At 71.1% G+C, this 13,773-nt stretch overlaps 5 protein-coding genes across 5 annotated transcripts; 3 read left to right on the top strand and 2 right to left on the bottom strand.

Moving 5' to 3' along the window:
• Window positions 1-353: 353 nt before the first annotated feature.
• PAOX (polyamine oxidase) lies at window positions 354-3,306 on the top strand. The gene is made up of 7 exons (XM_050899330.1): window positions 354-413; window positions 769-1,261; window positions 1,355-1,554; window positions 1,809-2,064; window positions 2,295-2,407; window positions 2,497-2,654; window positions 3,123-3,306. Exons 2-7 carry the CDS (start codon window positions 786-788, stop codon window positions 3,261-3,263), a joined length of 1,344 nt encoding a protein of 447 aa, XP_050755287.1. The 5' UTR covers window positions 354-413; window positions 769-785; the 3' UTR covers window positions 3,264-3,306.
• Window positions 3,307-3,780: 474 nt separating this feature from the next.
• MTG1 (mitochondrial ribosome associated GTPase 1) lies at window positions 3,781-6,951 on the top strand. Its single transcript, XM_050898875.1, has 11 exons — window positions 3,781-3,919; window positions 4,005-4,069; window positions 4,389-4,493; window positions 4,581-4,661; window positions 4,946-5,002; window positions 5,194-5,284; window positions 5,403-5,464; window positions 5,692-5,788; window positions 6,026-6,107; window positions 6,252-6,364; window positions 6,486-6,951. Exons 1-11 carry the CDS (start codon window positions 3,781-3,783, stop codon window positions 6,581-6,583), a joined length of 990 nt encoding a protein of 329 aa, XP_050754832.1. The 3' UTR covers window positions 6,584-6,951.
• Window positions 6,952-7,010: 59 nt separating this feature from the next.
• SPRN (shadow of prion protein) lies at window positions 7,011-8,721 on the bottom strand. The gene is made up of 2 exons (XM_050898876.1): window positions 8,654-8,721; window positions 7,011-7,757 (listed from the first exon to the last, which is right to left on the bottom strand). Exon 2 carries the CDS (start codon window positions 7,745-7,747, stop codon window positions 7,337-7,339), a length of 411 nt encoding a protein of 136 aa, XP_050754833.1. The 5' UTR covers window positions 7,748-7,757; window positions 8,654-8,721; the 3' UTR covers window positions 7,011-7,336.
• A 530-nt stretch (window positions 8,722-9,251) lies between these two features.
• On the top strand, window positions 9,252-11,595 carry ECHS1 (enoyl-CoA hydratase, short chain 1). Its single transcript, XM_050899111.1, has 8 exons — window positions 9,252-9,375; window positions 10,069-10,266; window positions 10,363-10,490; window positions 10,582-10,681; window positions 10,800-10,904; window positions 11,001-11,120; window positions 11,212-11,279; window positions 11,366-11,595. The coding sequence occupies exons 1-8, from the start codon at window positions 9,252-9,254 to the stop codon at window positions 11,429-11,431; spliced, it is 909 nt and encodes a 302-aa protein (XP_050755068.1). The 3' UTR covers window positions 11,432-11,595.
• A 511-nt stretch (window positions 11,596-12,106) lies between these two features.
• Window positions 12,107-13,462, bottom strand: PRAP1 (proline rich acidic protein 1). Its single transcript, XM_050899165.1, has 4 exons — window positions 13,455-13,462; window positions 13,003-13,081; window positions 12,833-12,891; window positions 12,107-12,386 (listed from the first exon to the last, which is right to left on the bottom strand). The coding sequence occupies exons 1-4, from the start codon at window positions 13,460-13,462 to the stop codon at window positions 12,107-12,109; spliced, it is 426 nt and encodes a 141-aa protein (XP_050755122.1).
• Window positions 13,463-13,773: the final 311 nt, after the last annotated feature.

Here is a 13,773-nt window from a genome sequence, read left to right on the forward strand (position 1 = left end):
GGTGGGCCCCAGGGGGGTGTCCCCCATCCCAGGAAGGCTCCCCCCCACTTCCCAACCCAGCCTCCTCCCGCCCCTCCATCTGCAAAGCCAGCCGGTTTTTGGTCCCGGGAGAAAAGACATCCCCTCCCTCCCTGCTTCCCGAGGCACGGGGGGGCGGAGCCGGAGCGGAGGTGGGCGGGGCTTGCCCAGGGCGGGGCCTGGCGGGGCGCAGGGGTCGGTGCTCGTACCGGGCGAGGCCTGGCGGGCGCCATGGAGGAGGAGGAGGGCGGCGGCGGCGGCGGCAGCGGCCGGCGGGTGGTGGCGGTGGGCGCGGGGCTGGCTGGGGGCGGCGCAGCGGCTCCGCGGCCACGGCTCCTTCCGCTTGCTGGAGGCGACGGCCCGCGCCGGGGGTCGCGTCCGCACCCGCTCCTTCGGTACGGGGGAAGCCCGGGGGGGGGGGGGTGTGGGACGGCACCGGGGGACGGGTGGCTGTAGCGGGGCAGGACCAGGGATGGGGGGGCTGCACCTGAAGCCCACCCCCCCCCCACGCCCCCGTGGGGCCGGTGCTGAGTGGGCTGGACACGGGGCTGGGAGCGCCCGGTCCCATGGGACCAAACCGGAGTGGGGTGGCACGGAGGGGGGACTGGGGCAGGGGAGGGTCGGCTGGCTCCAGCCGTTTTTGGGGGGCACAGGGAGTTGGGGGTCCTGCTGCTCCCCCGGGGGGGGTCCTGCCACACGTATGCCTTGGGGTGACACCCCCCCCCCCCCCCCCCGCCTCCCTCCCCACAGCATCAGGGCTGGTGGAGATGGGGGCGCACTGGATCCACGGCCCCTCGCCGGGGAACCCCGTCTTCCGCCTGGCCACCCGCTACGGCCTGCTGGGCCCGGAAGCTGCCCAGGAGGAGAACCAGGAGGTGGATTTGGGGGGCCACCCCCCGCTGCCCTCCCTCACCTACGGCAGCTCGGGGAAGGCGCTGAGCCCCGAGGCGGTGAGCGAAGCCCACGACCTCTTCCACAGCCTCCTGGCCTCCGCCCGAGCTTTTCAAGGGGCCAAGGAGGTGCCGGTGCCCAGCGTGGGACAGTACCTGCGGGCGGAGATCGCCCGGAGGGTCCCCACTTTGGGGGGGGGCGAGGAGGACGCCCGGAAGCTCCGGCTGGCCATCCTCGCCACCTACCTCAAGCTGGAATGTTGCGTCAGCGGGACCCACAGCATGGACCTGGTGGCCCTGGAGCCCTTCGGGGAGTACGTCACCCTGCCCGGCTTGGACTGCACCTTCCCGGGGTAAGCAAAAGGGCTGTGGAAGGGGAGGCGGACAAAGCGTTTTCGGGGGGGGACGACAAGCACCCCGTCCCCAGCGGCGCCTCCGTCCCGCAGCGGCTACAGCAGCTTGCCCGATCGCATGCTCTCGGCTCTGCCGGAGGGCACCGTCCTCCTCAACAAGGCGGTGAGGACCATCCGGTGGCGAGGTTCCTTCCGCGAGGAAGGAGACGAGGTGAGGGATTTCCCCGTCCGGGTGGAGTGCGAGGACGGAGACGCCTTCCTCGCCGACCACGTCATCGTCACCGTCCCGCTGGGTGAGGACACCAACGCTTTTCCTTGCCTGTCCCCCTCCGACAAGTTGGCGTGGTTGGAGATGGGCGGACGGAGGGCAGGGACTTGCCCAAACCCCTGCCCAAACCCCTTCCCAGCCTCCCTCTCCCACCGGGGGAACCCCGGTGGGAGAGGGGAGGCTGGGAAGGGGTTTGGGCAGGGGTTTGGGAGGGGAAAAGTATCTCAGACCCCGTTCAGGAGCCCGGCGAACAGAGCTGCCCCCATCTTCTGCCTCCAGGTTTCCTCAAGGAACGCCACCAGGATTTCTTCCAGCCTCCCCTGCCCGAGCGGAAAGCGGAGGCCATTCGCCGCTTGGGTTTCGGCACCAACAACAAGATCTTCCTGGAGTTCGAACGGCCTTTCTGGGAACCCGAGCAGTGGCTCCTCCAAGCGGTGTGGGAGGACGAGTCGCCCCTCGAGGAGCCCAGCGCCGACCTGGAGGCCAACTGGTTCAAGAAGCTCATGGGATTCGTGGTCCTCCAACCGCCGGAGCAGTACGTGACGGGAGCGCCGGCAAAGGGGGCATCGTGGCTGGCGGGGGGTGGGTTTGGGCATCTTCCGGGTGACGTGAAGGAGCATCTTGGTCCTGTCCGGAGCTTCAAGACTTTCTCTGGGTCGCCGGTGGCCCCGTGATGCAGCGGCGCTCGCAGGGCAGGGAGGGCACGGTGCCCGGCGAGCAGCGGGAGGGCGGCAGCCAGCTCTCGGCCCCGTCTTTCCTCCCCAGGCATGGGCACGTCCTCTGCGGCTTCATCGCGGGGAAGGAGTCGGAGTACATGGAGACGCTGAGCGACGCGGAGGTTCTCGGCACCATGACGCGCGTCCTCCGCACGCTGACAGGTACCGCCGCCGCCTCCCTCCGCCCTCGTCACCCTCCGGGGAAACGCGCATCCGGGTTTCTGGATCCCACCCAAAATCCGTGCCCGCAGGGAACCCGCAGCTGCCCGCTCCCAGGAGCGTGCTCAGGTCCCGGTGGCACAGCGCTCCCTACACCCGGGGCTCCTACAGCTACGTGGCTGTCGGCAGCTCGGGGGACGACATCGACGTGCTGGCTCAGCCCTTGCCCGAGGACCCCGAGGACCCCAGGGTAATTGCTTTTGGCCCGGGGGATGCGGCGGCTGGGGGGGGAGCAGGACCCCCAGGGTGTGGGGACAGATGGACAAGGGTGGAAACAGGACGCCCCAGGCCTTGAGGAGCACAGGGAGGTGGCATTCCCCACTCCCGCTCCGTTCAGGGGTCACCGATGCTCGGGTCACCAACCAACCCCCCTTGGCTCTCCCCGCTGAGCTCCATGGGGGTGGGGGGAACCCCATTTCCGTAAAATTTGGGGACACGTAGCTTCTTCCAACCACTTTCCGGCATCCTCACGGCATGGGGTGGGTCTCTAAGGAAGGGAAGGTGCCCATTCCTTGGTCTCTATGTGGCTGCAGAGGGGGTCATGCATCCGCGGGGTGCCAAAGGGCGGGGAGAGGAGGCTGGTTTAGTACGACCCGGTGTCCCCGCTGGGCTGGGAATGCTGGCAAGCCCCCGGCGCTCACCTCCCGCCTCGCCGCAGCCTCTGCAGCTCCTCTTCGCCGGCGAGGCCACCCACCGCACCTTCTACTCCACCGCCCACGGGGCCCTGCTGTCGGGCTGGCGAGAGGCCGAGCGGCTCAACCAGCTCTTCGACGCACCCGGCCCCGCTCCTCGGCTCTGAGGCGGCGAAATAAAACCCGTGCCTTCGTGGGTCGCTGCAGACCAGCCTCCTTTATTGGGAAACCTCCCCGGCGGAGCGACGCGGAGGCTTCTCTCTCTCTGGCAGGGAAGGGGGGATGGATGCGGCTCTTCGGCTCGGGTCCGGCGGGGAAGAGGGCCTGGCGGCGTTAGTACCAGTTAGTGCTGGCGATCAGGAAGCGGGTGTCGTCCAGCGGGGCCTGCGTCGGACCTGGCTGCGAGGTGGGCTGAGGGGCTGGGGTGGCTGGGGGGCGGGTTGGGGACTAGGTCCCGCGGCACGGGGGGTGCCGGGCCCCGCGGGGGGCACTCCGTGCCCCCCGCGGGGCCCGGCACCCCCCGTGCCGCCAGGACCCCCCGTAGCCCCCACAGGCCCCGTAGGCCGCGGCTCCGCCATGGCGCTGAGGAGGAGACGGGAGCGACGGCCGCGGAGGGGAACGCCCCGCCCACGCGACGCGCTGCCGTCGCGCCGGATGTGACGCCGAGGCAGGGGCGCCGCCGCCATGAGAGGGTGGGGAGGAAGGTTACGGGCGGCGGCGGTGGCGGCGACCGGAGCCGGGCCGGTAGCTGGCGGGTTCCGGGAACGGTTCGATTTCGGTGGCCGCGATGTGGCGTCCTGGTTCCCGGGGCACATGGCGAAAGGTGAGGGGTGGGAGCGGGGAGGGCTGACCCCCCCAACCGCCCCCCCCCCCCACGTTGCCGCCGCTCACCCAGCGCTGTGTTGCAGGCCTGCGGCAGATGCGGGCCTCCCTGCGGCGCGCCGACTGCCTCATCGAGGTGCACGACGCTCGCATATCCTCCGGCACGGCTCTTCATTCCTTCCCCTCCCCGGGTGTGCCCTTTGGGGCAGCAGGAGCTGGCATCCCGGGACCCCGACCCCTGCACCGGTCCCTGCTCCAGTTGCTCTGTCTCCCTCCAGGCCGCCCCTTCTCCCACTCCCGTACCCCTCTCCAGCTCCGCACCAGCCCCATCAACTCCCCCCTCCCACCCCCCCCAACTGCTCCCCCCCAATCCCTGCTCCCCCCCCAATCCCTGCTCCCCCCCCAATCCCTGCTCCCCCCAATCCCTGCTCCCACACCAGCGCACAGTCACTCTCCTTAGCGGCGCTCACATCCCGCTGTCGGGCCGTAACCCCATGCTTCAGGAGGCACTGGGCATCCGCCCGCATGTCCTGGTGCTGAACAAGATGGACCTGGCTGATCCCCGCCGGCAGCCGGTGAGCACCGGGGCAGGGCTGGCTGGCTGAGGCCTCACGGGTCACCGCAGGCGGGTGACCAGCAATGCCTCTGCCTGTCCCCTTCAGAGAGTCTTGGAGCACCTGAAGCAGCAGGGATGCTCGCACGTTGTCTTCACTGACTGCCAGCGCGATGGCAACGTCAAGAAGGTAACGGGCCAGCAGCCCCGCGCCCAGCCCTGCTCCTTGCTGCCGGCAGCTGAGGGCCGTGCACCCGTGTCCCGGCCCTACGGAGCGGCCTCAGTGCCCCACTGTGAGGAGGTGACGCTGGCTGCTCCAGAGCGATCTTCATTTCCAGCTTACCCGAGGCGCCCCGTCCTCTGCTCGGCCCCCGTTTTGCTCATCCTCTTGGCACGGCGTCCTCCGAGCGAGTGGCCTGCCGCCAGCCCGGGCGCAGAGCCGCCGTTACAGCCCTTCTCCCTGTTTCTCTGCAGATTGTTCCGCTGGTTGCCAAGCTGGTGGGCGACAGCCCGCGCTACCACAGGGCCGAGGTGAGAGGCGGCCGCGCGATTGCCGGGGCGTGCGCAGGGAGTCAGGGTGGCCGGAGGGACGAGGCCGCTCGCACGCGTGCCAAAAACGCCGGCAAAGGCCGGGTTGTTTCGCTGTTGCGGCTGCCCGTCGCTCCGGGCGGGTGGGTGGCCGATAACCGGCCGCTCCCTCCCCGCTTCCTCCTCGCTTCCAGAGCACCGAGTACAGTATCCTGGTGATCGGCGTGCCCAACGTGGGCAAGTCCTCGCTCATCAACTCCCTGCGGAGGCTGCACCTCAAAAAGGGTATTTCTCCGCGGCGTCTGGGCTCGGGGAGGAAGCCGCTGGCGCAGCCGTGGAGCGGGCGGCGGGGCAGAGCGAAGCGTCGCTCGCTTCTCTGACTGTCTCTCTCCTTTCCCCGAAGGGAAAGCCACCGCGGTCGGTGGCGAACCGGGCATCACCAAGGCAGTGCTGACCAGAATCCAGGTACCGTCCCCGCGGCGCAGCCGGTTGGGTGGGTGCTGGCCCCTGCCTCCCTGCGCCCTGGAAAACCTCGAGGCAGGCGGAGCTGATCGCAAAGGGTTGCACGGGTCCCCTTTCCGGCGCGACCTTAACGAAAGAGCTCAACGCTTCGCTCCGTTAGCCGTGTCGGTAGTCCGCGGTGCTAATTACCAAGCTGCGCGTCCTCAGGGCCCTGCCTCCCCTCATCCCAGGTCTGCGAGAAGCCCCTGATGTACCTGGTGGACACGCCAGGCGTGCTGCCCCCGAAACTGGGGGACGTGGAGACCGGCATGAAGCTGGCGCTGTGCGGTGAGGTGGAGGCTGTGGCCGGGGCGGGGGGGACTCCCCAAACGTGGCTTCGAGCCCCGGCTGGGCCTGGTGCCCGAGGTTGGGGCAGCAGGCTGCTGCTCACGTGTCCCCCCCGCCACCCCCCAGGCCGGCGCGCGCGCTGCCTGGGTGGCCACGGGTGCCACGTGGCCGGCGGGGAGGGGTGACCGGCGCTTTGAGCAGGGCTGAGGGGAGCTGGGGCTTGATCCTTTTTTCCAGGAGCCATTCGTGACCACCTGGTAGGGGAGGACATCATGGCCGACTACCTCCTGTACACCCTGAACAAGCGGCAGCAGTTCGGGTGAGTCAGCGGGAGAACCGGAGCGGGCCCCGGGCTGCGTCCGCTGCCTGCGCTTCCGAGCGGGCGGTGGAGAAGCCCGTTCCCCGGGGAATTGGGTGGGGGAGAAGCGATGCCGGCGGGGTGTGAGGCCACCTCCTTCGGCAGGTACGTGCGGCGCTACGGGCTGGCCGAGGCCTGCGACGAGATCGAGCCCGTGCTGAGGCGCGTGGCCCTCGCCCAGGGCAGGACGCAGAAGGTGAAGGTGCTGACGGGCACGGGTGAGTGCTCGGGGGGGGGATCTCTGCCGCCTGCCTTTTGGGGATCCTGGCTTTTGGGGGTCCTGGGGCGGCTCCAGGCTCCGCTGACACCTCCATCCGCACCCGCCGTCCCTGTTTCCAGGGAACGTCAACGTGACGATGCTCAACTACCCGGCCGCTGCCTACGAGTTCCTGCGGGATTTCCGGGCGGGACGCCTGGGTAGGGTGACGCTGGACTGAGAGCTGTCCCACGGGGGAGAGGCACCGCAGGCTGGGGACGAAGGCCCGGCTGCTCCCCGGGGACACCCCGGCACCCCGCAGGGCTGGAGCCACCTCGGCACGGAGCTCTTGGCGTGCGATTAAAGCGGCTCTGCCGGGGCGGCCCCCCCGTTTCGGACCCCGGGCTGCTGCAAAGGGCCAGGGGGGGTACAGGATCCCCGCGGCGGGGGGGGACGAGGCTGCGCCGTGGGGGCTGCCCCGTGGTGTCACGGCTGCTGCCTCCCGCCGGGACAAAAACCCCTGGGGAGCCGTTTCCTCGCTGCGGTCTTTGCGCTTTCGGGGACCTCCATCCCGAAATAAAACCTCCGTGGGCAGGGGGCCGGGGCCGGTGGCCGTCCCGGGGTCCCGGTCCCGAGCCCCCGAGCCCCGCATCCAGCCACGCTTGCTTTCCGCCCAGCTTTATTGCCGCCTCCTCGCCCTCCAAACGCTGCGAGAGACCCACGTACAGAGGAACGGCGCGAACGGGGCGGGGGGGCCCGAGCCGGCGGGGTTTGGCACGGGGTGCACGGGAGGGGAAGGTGATGGAGGGGCTTCCCGCGGGGTCCTGCCCCGCTGGTGGCCGGTAACGGGGTGAGGCCGGGCGCCGGGTGGGCGCAGCCCTGGGAGCCGCTGCTAGCCCAGGGGTGGTGGGCTCAGCCCCCGGGGCGGGGGGGGGCGGCCGGTCCTCGCGGCATCGGTAGCTGCACCGGGCACGGTCGGGTTCCTCCGAAACCATCAGCGGTGGAGGACGGCGGCCAGCGGGCAGAGCCAAGACACGGCCCAGCCCGGCGGGTCCCGGCCCGGTGCGGTGGAGGTCCAGGCGCTGGCGGCGGCCGTCCGGTTGCCATCGTGGTACTCGACGCCGTCGTCCGCTTCCAGCTCGCCGGCCAGCCGGGCCCGGCGCAGGGCGGCTCCCGCCGCCACGCCGGCCGCCGCTCCCGCCGCCGCCGCCCCCGCCACCCGTAGGGCCGCCCCGGCCGAGCCGTAACGGGGCACCGATGCCTTCACCCGGCCTCGGGCGGCCCCCCGGGCCCCGCCACGGGCGGCCCCCCGGGCGCCACCGCGCCCGCCTTTGCCGGCCACCGTGTCGCAGAAAGCGGCGGCCAGCAGCATCAGCGCCCAGCACGCCGCCGCGCTCCGCCGCATCCCGCCGCACCTGGGCACAAGGAGAGCCCCCCGCGCTCAGCCACGGCCCGCCGGCGCGCACACGCGTGTGCGCGGTGCGGCCTCGCCCGCCCGCCTGTGTCCGTGGGCACGTGCAAGGAGGCGCAGGCGGGAGTCTGCCCGTGCACGCGCCCGCAGGCCGCACGCGGATGCGCCGGCTGCGTGCGTGTGCTTGGGTTGCGCACGCCTGTCTGTCACTCATGCGTGTGCTTGGGTTGTGCACACCTGTGTGTCACTCATGCGTGTGCTTGGGTTGCGCACGCCTGTCTGTCACTCGTGCGTGTGCTTGGGCTGCGTGCACCTCAGTGTCACACATGCAGCAGCCCATGGGTTGCATAAACACGCTCTCCCCCCTGTGTGGATGAGGCGTGCTCTTGCACATGCTTGCACGCGCAGCCATGCACACTCACACGCACCCGTGCGCACGGTGCTTGCACACGCATGCACAAGTTGCATGCACCATTCCCGCGGGCGCCCACACCCGGGTTGCAAGCGTGCGTTCCTAAGCGCACCTGTGCACCGCTTATACGCACGCGTGCACGCCCGTGCGTGGCTGCACGCGCAGCCCCGTGCAAGGCACACACACACGCTTGCACGGCCTGTGCACGCGCACACGCCGCTGCGCTGAACACAGCTGCCCGTGGGTGCGTGCACGCTTGCACGCCGCTCACGCGCACTCAAGCACGCCCCTCGGGCACGCTTGTGCACGCGCCGCACACGCGGCTTGCACGCCAGCCCCCCCTCCCCCATTCCCCCCCCCCCCCCCCGCAGCAGCGCGCGTGTACGCGCACGGCCGCGGGGCACATTCACACCCCCCCCCACGCACGCACACGCGCACCCCTCCCCCGGCACCGTGCAGGCCGCCCCCCCCCCGCCCTCGGGGCTCACCGGGCCCGGGGCTGCCGCTGGCTCCCTCCGCTCCGCTCCTCCACGGCCGCGCTCCCGCCGCCGCGCTCCCGCCGCCGTCCGTGTGTTCCCCCCCCCCCCCAAACTCCACGCGCGGGGGCGGGGGCGCGCGCTCGGGGCCGCGCGGCGGCAGGGGGCGCGCGCGGGGCCGCCCGTGGCGGTGCGTGCAACCGCGGGAGACGGCGGGGGAAGCAACCCCCCCCCCCCGTCGCCGCCGCGGTTCCGCCCCACGGCGCCTCGAAACCCCCCCCTAATCCCGTCCCCAGTAGGCCCCACTCGTGTCCCGCCGCGCGGGGCCGAGGGCAGGACGGCAGGCCCGCCACGGGCGGGCCCCGGGGGGGCGCAGGGCCCGCGGCCCCTTCCCCGCGGCCTCCGCCCACGGCACCGGGGGGTCCCCACGGCGGCGGCCCGGCCCCCCGCCCCGCCCGGCAGCGCGCCAGGGGCGGGGCGCGGCGGCACCGCTTCGGCCAATGGGGATGGCGCGCTGTGGGGCGGGGCCGCCTCGGCCAATGGGCGCCGGGGGGGGCGGGGCGTCCGCCGGGCGGTGGGGCGGAGCGGGGCCGTTCCGCCGCGTTCCGCCATGGCCGCCGCGCTGCGCGCGCTCCTCCGCCCCGCCGCCGCCGCCGCCGCCGCCGCCGCGCGCCGCCGCGCGCTCCTCCCGCCGCCGCCCCGCCCCCTCCTCGGGGCGCGGGCCTGCAGCGCCGGTGAGCGGGGCACCGGGGCGGGCACGGGGGGCGCCCGGCGACGGGGAGCGGGGCCCGCCTCCCGGCACCGGGGCCTGGCCCCGCGCACCGGGGCACCGACACCGGGCACCGGGTCCCTGCACCTTGCGCGGGGCCTGGCACCGGGCGCCCGGTCCCTGCACCATGTATGTATGGGCTGTGGCACTGCGTACCGGGGTCCCAGCGCCGTGCACACGCCCAGCGCCGTGCACACGCCCAGCGCCGTGCACCGGGGCTCAGCACCATGTACGGTCCCAGCACCGTGCACCGGGGCCCAGCACCCTGCACGTGCCCAGCACCTTACACAGGGTCCCTGGCCCGTGCATCAGGGCCCAGCACCGTGCACCGGGTGCCTGGACCATGCACCGGGTCCCAGCACCGCGCACCGGCCTCGGCACAGGGTGGTTCCTGGGGTGCGCCTGTCCGGGTCAGGATCGCACCGGGAACTCCCCGCCAGCCCCGGTCCCGAGCCCCCGGGGGGGTGACGTCCCGCTGAGCTGCCGGTGACCGCTGGCAAGCACCCGCCGCCCTGAAGGTCGCCTTAAAATAGCGCGGTGCCCCGGCAGCAGCCGGGCCTCACCGGAGGGCGGGTGGAGGGGGGGGGGGGTCTCGGCCGGTTGCAGGCAGCCGGTTGCCTAACGGGGCGGTGCCCGGGGGGGGGGGGGCGGCGGGCAGGGGCCCCGTTCCAGTACCTGGTGGTGCAGAAGACGGGGGAGCGGCAGAGCGTGGGCCTGATCCAGCTGAACCGGCCGCAGGCGCTCAACGCCCTCTGCGAGGGGCTGATGGAGGAGCTGCGGCGGGCGCTGGACGCCCTGGAAAGCGACCCGCAGGTGGGGGCCATCGTCATCACCGGCAGCCAAAAAGCTTTCGCAGGTAAGGCAGGGTGCCCTTCCGCACCCCAGATTTTTTTGGGGGGGGGGGGAGGGAGGAAGAGGAAGCTTCGGTGTCCCACCCCGTTTCCCTTTGCAGCTGGCGCCGACATCAAGGAGATGCAGAATAAAACCTTCCAGGAGTGCTACGGCGGCGGCTTCCTCGCCGGTTGGGACAAGGTCTCCACCGTCCGCAAACCTATCATCGCCGCCGTCAACGGCTACGCCGTGAGTTTCCCCCCCCCCCCCCCACCTCTCCCCGCGCCCCCCAGCTTCAGCCCCGGCACCCACTGACCTTCCTCTTCCTCCCCTGTCCCAGCTGGGCGGCGGGTGCGAGCTGGCCATGATGTGTGACATCATCTACGCCGGGGAGAAGGCGCAGTTCGGGCAACCCGAAATCCTGCTGGGGACCATCCCAGGTGAGCTGGGGGGGGGGGGGGCACCCACCAAGGTGGGGGTACATCCCTGCCGGAGCGGGGACAGTGGGGACACCCACGTGTCCCTCTCTGGACTTTTCCCTTCTCCAAACGGCTCCAGGCGCCGGAGGGACGCAGAGGTTGACCAGGGCGGTGGGGAAATCGCTGGCGATGGAGATGGTCCTCACTGGGGACCGGATTTCGGCGGCGGAGGCGAAGGAGGCAGGTAGGGGCGCGGGCCAGCCCCGGCACCACCGCAGGGATCCGGGCGGGGAGCCGTCCCCCCCCCCCCCACCCCACCACCTCCCACCGTCCATCCTAGGTCTGGTCAGCAAGGTTTTCCCCGTGGAGAAGCTGCTGGACGCGGCCATCGCCTGCGCTGAGAAGATCGCCAGCAACTCCAAGCTGGTGGCCGCCATGGCGAAGGAGTCGGTCAACGCCGGTAGGGGCTGGGGGGCCAACCGGGAAACCCCCCCCGGGGGGGCTGCGGGGCCAGGCATCGGGGTCCCCCCCAACTTCTCCCTTGCTCTCAGCCTTCGAGACGACGCTGGCGGAGGGAACCAGGACGGAGAAGCGGCTTTTTTACGCCACCTTTGCCACCGTGAGTAGGGGGGGGTCGGCCCCACTGTTTGGGGGGGGGAGTGGGATGGGAGCCCCCCCCCAGCCTCACCTCTCCGTTCCTCACAGGGCGACCGCAAGGAGGGGATGACGGCATTCGTGGAGAAGCGCAAGGCGAACTTCACCGACAGCTGAGCCCGGCGGGGGCGCAAGTCCCCGCAGCCGCCCTGCTGCCCGTCAGCCCCCTGCGTCACCCCGCGGAGGGGTCTGGGACCCGGCGGCGAGCCGATACTCGCCTGGGGCGAGACAACCGGCAGCGGGGACCACCTTTGCCATCGCTATTAAAAGGTTTTCCTGGCGCTGCCGGGAGATGGGGCCTCCTTGCTCTGGGGTCCCCCCTGAGCTGGGAAACGTTGGGGTTCACTGAGGACCCCCCCCACGCTCCATCACGCCGCTCTCCGACGCTGAGCTGGGCGAGAGCAGCTTTGTGGAGCAATAGGTCCGCGTGTCCCCTGGGGAGGGGACAGCCCGCAGCCCTTTCTTGGGCGCAACACCGATGCGCTGAGTTTGCCCGGCCTCAGCCCCACCTGGGCTGAAGTGAGGCCGGGGTGATGGGTCGAGTCCCTCACCCCGAGGCATCATCCTCACCCTGCTCGGGGTCTCGGGGCGAGCCCGAGGAGGATCCCCCAGATTTGGGGGCCTTGCACTTAGCGATAGGTTTCTGGCAGCGATGAGGAGCCCACCAGGACGTGGAAGGGGGAGTGGGTTTATTGGGGGGGGGTTCAAGGGTGGGTAGGGAGGGACGAATCCCCTCGGGAAGCCCCAGGAGCGGCTCCCGCCCCTCATTTCACAGCCCGGGCACATCTCTACTCAGCTGTGGTGGAGATGGTCGCGGTCCTCCTCGGGGCCGCTCTGCACCTCCAGGGACATCAGCCAGGGTGACCCGCGGGCATCGACCTCGCTGGCATCGACCTCGCTGGCATCGTCCTGGGAGTGGTGGAGGTGGTCGCGGTCCTCCTCCGGTCCCTCCTGGGCTTGGCGGGGGTCCCATCGAGCCCAGGCGCTGCCGGAGAAGACCTTTATACCTGGTTCCACCTCTTTGGAGATCTCACTCTCTTCCGGTGGCTCCACGGCTCGTATGCCCAGGATGCTGGAAAAGGGGAGCAAAATGGGCGAGGAAAGGTCGCGGTGCGTCAGGGTTACTAAATATCCCCCTGCCCCAGGGGAATCCCACCCCGTCAGGGTGCAGGGACCCTGGCGAGAGACCCCCCCCACGGCCCCAGGAAGGGTGCAGTTAGGATCTCGGGGAGCAAACGGGCTCATTGAGCCGCTTATCCCGCCAACGGGCTGGATGGATCCAGGACATCGGCGCCGCAGCACCCGCACCTCCCCACCGCCGCCGGCAAAGGGAAACCAGCTGGGGCTCGATGCTCAGAGAGTTTGGGTGATTTGGGGGGAAGATGGAGCCGGGAGCCCCTTAATTTTGGGGGGGCGCAAAGCAACGAGGGAAATTTATTTCCCCCCCCCCCCGAAATGCTTTACGTTTTGGGGTGTTGCTTTGCTGGTTTTTACAAGCCAGATGCGGGCGCCTCTTACATTTCCTTGACCAAATCCTGCTCCGCGGCCAGGTCCTTCTGCCCGGTGTCGCTCGGAGCCTGTGGGGAGAGAGGGGGCACCGGCGGGGTGGCACGGATCACACGTGGGTCTCCCCGTGCCCGGTCCTCACACGGGGCAGCGGGAGGGTGAGGTGGAGGGTGGGGGCTCACCTGGGTGCCCCCGGGTGCAGGCAGGAGGAGGGCAGCGCCCAGCAGGACGGTGATGCTGCAGAGGCGCACGGCCGTCGGGCTGGCAGAGAGATGGCAGAGGAGCCACGTTGGCGGTAGCTGTGTTGGCTGGTGCCTGCCTGCACCCAGAGCTCCTGCCTGCCTCTGCCTGTGCCCGCAGTGCCTGCCTGCACCCACCGTGCCTGCCTGTATCCTGCACTGAGTGGCTGCCTGCATCTGCCTGCGCTCATAGTGCCCACCTGCCCACGGTGCCCGCCCGCACCCAGCACCCACAACTCCTACCTGTGCCTGCCTGCACCCACAGTTCCTGCCTCCACCCTGTGCCTGCACCCACAGCTCCGGCCTGCACCCACAGCTCTTTCCCGAACCCCAGCGCATGCTGCCTGCCCCTCGTGCCCTCCGGTGCTGCCCGCTGGGGCCGGGCATGGACGTACCGCTCCATGGCTGCGTTCCGCTGGCTGCCTGGCCCTTGCCCCGCACTTTGCCCGCTGGCGGGTGCGGCCGCTCCCGGGGCCACCCGTCCCAGGCGCTGGGTGGTGCCGGGTCGTGCTGCCGGTGCTGCTCGGGGGAAGCCGGCATGGGATTATCATCCCCTCCATGCACCCAGGGACGTGCATCCCCCACGCACCGGGGCGCACGCAATCCCCACGCACTGGGGCGCGGGCATCTCCCCATGCGCCGTGGCTCATGCATCCCTGTATTGGGTTTGCGTGGCAAGGTTTTGGTAGCGGGGGGGCTACAGGGGTGGCTTCT

Source organism: Gymnogyps californianus, chromosome 6, assembly GCF_018139145.2.
Source record: "Gymnogyps californianus isolate 813 chromosome 6, ASM1813914v2, whole genome shotgun sequence".
NCBI classification, from domain to species: Eukaryota; Metazoa; Chordata; class Aves; order Accipitriformes; family Cathartidae; genus Gymnogyps; species Gymnogyps californianus.